The sequence below is a fragment of the Protobothrops mucrosquamatus genome, unplaced genomic scaffold, assembly GCF_001527695.2.
Source record: "Protobothrops mucrosquamatus isolate PMUCROS unplaced genomic scaffold, P.Mucros_1.0 scaffold13041, whole genome shotgun sequence".
Taxonomy (NCBI): Eukaryota; Metazoa; Chordata; class Lepidosauria; order Squamata; family Viperidae; genus Protobothrops; species Protobothrops mucrosquamatus.
In genome coordinates this window covers 1-4,414 of record NW_015398816.1, presented here as the reverse complement: position 1 = coordinate 4,414, position 4,414 = coordinate 1, and the positions used below count along the sequence as shown (strand labels likewise).

General features: G+C 43.3%; 1 protein-coding gene across 1 annotated transcript; it reads left to right on the top strand.

Moving 5' to 3' along the window:
- Window positions 1–1,040: 1,040 nt before the first annotated feature.
- Window positions 1,041–4,026, top strand: LOC107301463 (septin-5-like; the record flags this gene model as incomplete). The annotated part of the gene is made up of 5 exons (XM_015830683.1): window positions 1,041–1,168; window positions 1,552–1,675; window positions 2,465–2,599; window positions 3,351–3,468; window positions 3,894–4,026. Coding segments are annotated over 5 exons (631 nt in total), but the record flags the coding sequence as incomplete, so codon positions are not given.
- Window positions 4,027–4,414: the final 388 nt, after the last annotated feature.

Here is a 4,414-nt window from a genome sequence, read left to right as displayed (position 1 = left end):
GTCTCTTTCATTCCTCTCTTGCTCATTGTCCTTCCTTCCTTCTTTCCATGCTTCCTTCCTTCCATCCATCCATCCATCCATCCATCCATCCTTCCTCTTTCTCTGTTGCTTTCGTCCCTCTCTGCCTCGCTCATTGTCCTTCCTTCCTTCCTTCCTTCCTTCCTTCCTTCCTTCCTTCCTTCCTTCCTTCCTTCCTTCCTTCCTCCCTCCCTCCCTCCCTCCCTCCCTCCCTCCCTCAGAGGCCAAGTTTAATTCAAGCATAAACAGATTTTCATCAGGATAAACTTTAAATCCCAGGAGAATATTTGCATGCTTCCAGACTAAAGACACACCCACGCACGTGCACAAATGCAATTTTTATTTTTATAAAATTAACCCTTGGTAAATTTATGGGCCATTTTTTGACAGAAATGCATTGGGACTTGTTGAATACTGCTTTTAATGTTTCCCCCCTACATACGTAAATCAGTTAATTTATTTTGTTTGTATCTGGGACTTGTTTGATTCCTCTTTTTCAACTTCCTCTATAATAGAAATTCAGAGATTGATAAATGCCTACATCTGCTGGCAATTTTGAGTGGTTGGCCTTGATTCCGATGATGTTGATTGTATTTTACCTTTCTTGGGGCGGGGGGAGAGTGCATGCATTTGCCTAGAAGAGCGGCCTCCAACCTTTTGGGCACCAGGGACCGGTTCCGTGGTCAGAGGTTTTTCCGTGGACCGGAGAGGGGTCGGTTTCGCGTGCTGCCTGCATCCTGCCGATGGGGCTTTGCTTGTTTGTGTGGACCAGTTGCTGGCATGGTGCGGCCCGGTGCTGGTCCATGGCCCGGAGGTTGGGGACCCCTAGCTCAGAATACGCCAAATCCTCCTTTATCCACATAATACAATTTTTTCTGCAAGGACTGAGAATGGAGATTAAAAATTAGACTGAAATATTGTAGCTCTCCAAGGACAGAATGTTCTAAATAAAAAAATTGGGCACAGAGAGAATAGTGTTAGTTCTGCTGTGCCATTTCTAAAGATTCAAGACTCGTTCCAAGATTTATTTATTTTTTTAATTGTTTGATTTTTGTTCTTTCAGGAGAATCTGGTCTGGGCAAATCAACCCTGGTGAACAGCCTCTTCTTGACAGATCTCTACAAAGACCGAAAGCTTCTCAACGCCGAGGGTACCCGTCTTATTTAGTCCTTGTGATCAACCCAATAGCGCAATTCCCATAATGTTTACAACTTGTGGATCTTAATTGTTTATTCTTGGTCGAAGCCTGGTGGGGGTGGGTGTCTTTGTAATCTGCGAGGATCTGATTTTTACAAAATGAGCTGGGTCATAGACCAGCTGAGATCTTTCCTGGCCCAAAATTATATCGTAGAATAGCTGAAAGCCTGCTTGGGTGTAATGAATGAGACTTGGGAAAGATCGTGGTGCTACCCACGAATTGGTTAGTCGTGGTTAGCCCTTGGAGAAGATCACGGGACTTGGAGAGGGTCACGGGACTTGGAGAAGGTGCTAACTTCCCATTGTTGTTTTTCCCTTCGTCCTTATCTTATTAAGAAAGAATAAATCAGACAGTAGAGATTGTGAAACATACTGTGGACATCGAAGAGAAAGGGGTCAAGCTGAAGCTGACCATAGTGGACACCCCAGGCTTTGGAGATGCTGTCAACAACTCAGAGTGGTGAGTCCCTCTTTTGACTGAGATTGCTCAAAACCCACTTAATTTCAACTCATCCGTTCTCTGAGCTTCTCCTGAACCTCTCTGCGTGACCGAGAAAGACACATCTGCATCCACATTAACCAAGATTAAAACTAACCAAAGCTAACACCCTCTGGGAGGCCAACCACCAGACCTTCCATTACATTGGTCCGAGGTCTCCTGTCCGTGCAGTCAAAAATGTCACACCGATAGTCTGTGATTTACAACAGTTTGCCTTAGTGACCGCTCGTAATCACAATGGCACTGAAAACAAGTGACTTAACGAACGTTTTTTCACGCAACCGTTGCCGCATCCCCGTGATCACGTGATCAAAACTCAGACGGTTGGCAACTGGCACGTACTTAAGACGGTTGCAGTGTGTCACGTGATCCCCTTTGGCGTCCTTCTGGCGCGAAAGGTCATAAAAAGGGACCAAACTCACCTAACAACTATCTTGCTTAGCTGCAGAAACTTTGATGATGATAATAATAATAATAATAATAATAATAATAATAATAATAATAATAATAATAATAATAATAGTAAAGTTGGAAAGGACCTCGGAGGTCATCTAGTCCAACCCCCTGCTCAGGCAGGAAACCTTATACCATTTCAGACAAATGGCTGTCCAGTCTCTTCTTAAAAACGTCCAGTGTTGTCGGCTCAGTTGTGGTCATAAGTCAAGGACTGCCTGCATTTATTTAATTATTTTTCGCCACCTTTGATGCCGGGAACTAATTGCTTTTGTTTTCCTTGCTTCTGCTGTACAGTTGGAAGCCGATCACCGACTATGTCGACCAGCAGTTTGAACAATACTTCCGGGATGAGAGCGGCCTCAACCGGAAGAATATCCAAGACAATCGCGTTCACTGTTGCCTCTATTTTATCTCGCCGTTTGGACACGGGTAAGGCCACGATCGAACCATGGCGGCGAGTGTTGGATGCAGCTTCTACAGTTGTTATGCTGTAGGACAGGGGTCCCCAACCTTGGCAACTTTAAGACTTGTTGGACTTCAACTCCCAGAATGCCTCAGTCAGCATTGGAGACCTTTGCTGTAGGAGACGACCAGGCTGAGTATTTGAGGGCGAGGTCAAATGCACCTGGAGTCTCTACACCACACCTAAGTCCACCTCCCTTGAAGCCCATTGACTCTTACCTGGCACCAATTTGCCTTGTGTAGGTAGCATGACAATAAAGGAGGAGATTTGTAGCTCAGAGTTGAAACGAGGGGTCCTTGGTGCTCTCTGAGCTTGGTGGTTTTCTTGCAGATGTTTCATGACCCAGCTAGGTAACATCATCAGTGCTAGAAGGAAGGGGGGTTTGCAGAATGGAGGAGGAGGAGGAGGAGGAGGACTGTGGGGTCCTGGGTGCTCTCTGAGCTTGCTTGTTTTCTTGCACATGTTTCATGACCCAACTAGGTAACATGATCAGTGCTAGAAAGGAGTGGGATTTGTAGTACATTTTTGAACTGTGTCTTGCTTCCTGACTTCTTGAACTTGACACTAGATTTCTCTTTGTCACATCCAAGTTGCTGTTCTGTCTGGTTCTGGAATTCAGCTGGGAGGGAATTTATCTAGTACCACATCTAGCTTCGTTTCTAAGAAGCCAACCTGACGAGCTGAGATTTTGTCTTCTTGCCCCCTTTTGTGCCACAGACTAAGGCCGGTGGATGTGGAATTCATGAAGGCGCTCCATGAAAAAGTGAACATCGTCCCCCTCATTGCGAAAGCCGATTGCCTTGTTCCCTCCGAGATCAAGAAGCTAAAAGAACGGGTGGGCAGAAAATTGCTTTTTTTCCAAAGACTATTTTATTTTATTCCTACCTTTATGATTTGTATAAAGAGCTGACGGTGGCAAACGTACTCATTACGCCTTCCTCCTCTTATTTTCCCCACAATGACAACCCTGTGAGGTGGGCTGGGCTGAGAAAGAGGAACTGGCTGAAAGTCATCCAGTTGGCTTTCGTGGCTAAGGCGGGACTAGAACTCAGCGTCTCCTAGGGATTGGCCCAAAGTCACCCAAAGTTGGCTTTCACGGTTAAGTCAACCTTGAGCTGGTCGGGATCGAACTGCTGGCCGTGGGCAGAGTCAGCCTGCAGTAACTGCATTCTAACCACTGCGCCCCCATGTCTCTTAGGCAAAGAATACATTGCAATGCAGGGGAGTCTAATATGATTTGATTGGTGATGTTTTTGTCAGATCCGGGAAGAGATTGATAAGTTTGGAATTAAAGTTTATCAGTTTCCCGAGTGCGACTCTGACGAAGATGAAGACTTCAAGCAACAAGATAGAGAACTGAAGGTGAGCAAAACTAAGTCATTCTGAGACTCAAGTATAGATTACATTAAGGTAGTCCTGCGGGAGAAGGGCGGTATATAAATTAAATTATTATTATTATTATTATTATTATTATTATTATTATTATTATTATTATTATTATTATTATTATTATTATTATTATTATTATTATTATTATTATACAGCCTACTGGGAATAGAATAGAATAGAATAGAATAGAATAGAATAGAATAGAATAGAATAGAATAGAATAGAATAGAATAGAATAGAATATGGAATGGAAATAGAATAGAATAGAATAGAATAGAATATGGAATGGAAATAGAATAGAATATGGAATGGAAATAGAATAGAATATGGAATGGAAATAGAATAGAATAGAATATGGAATGGAAATAGAATAGAATAGAATATGGAATGGA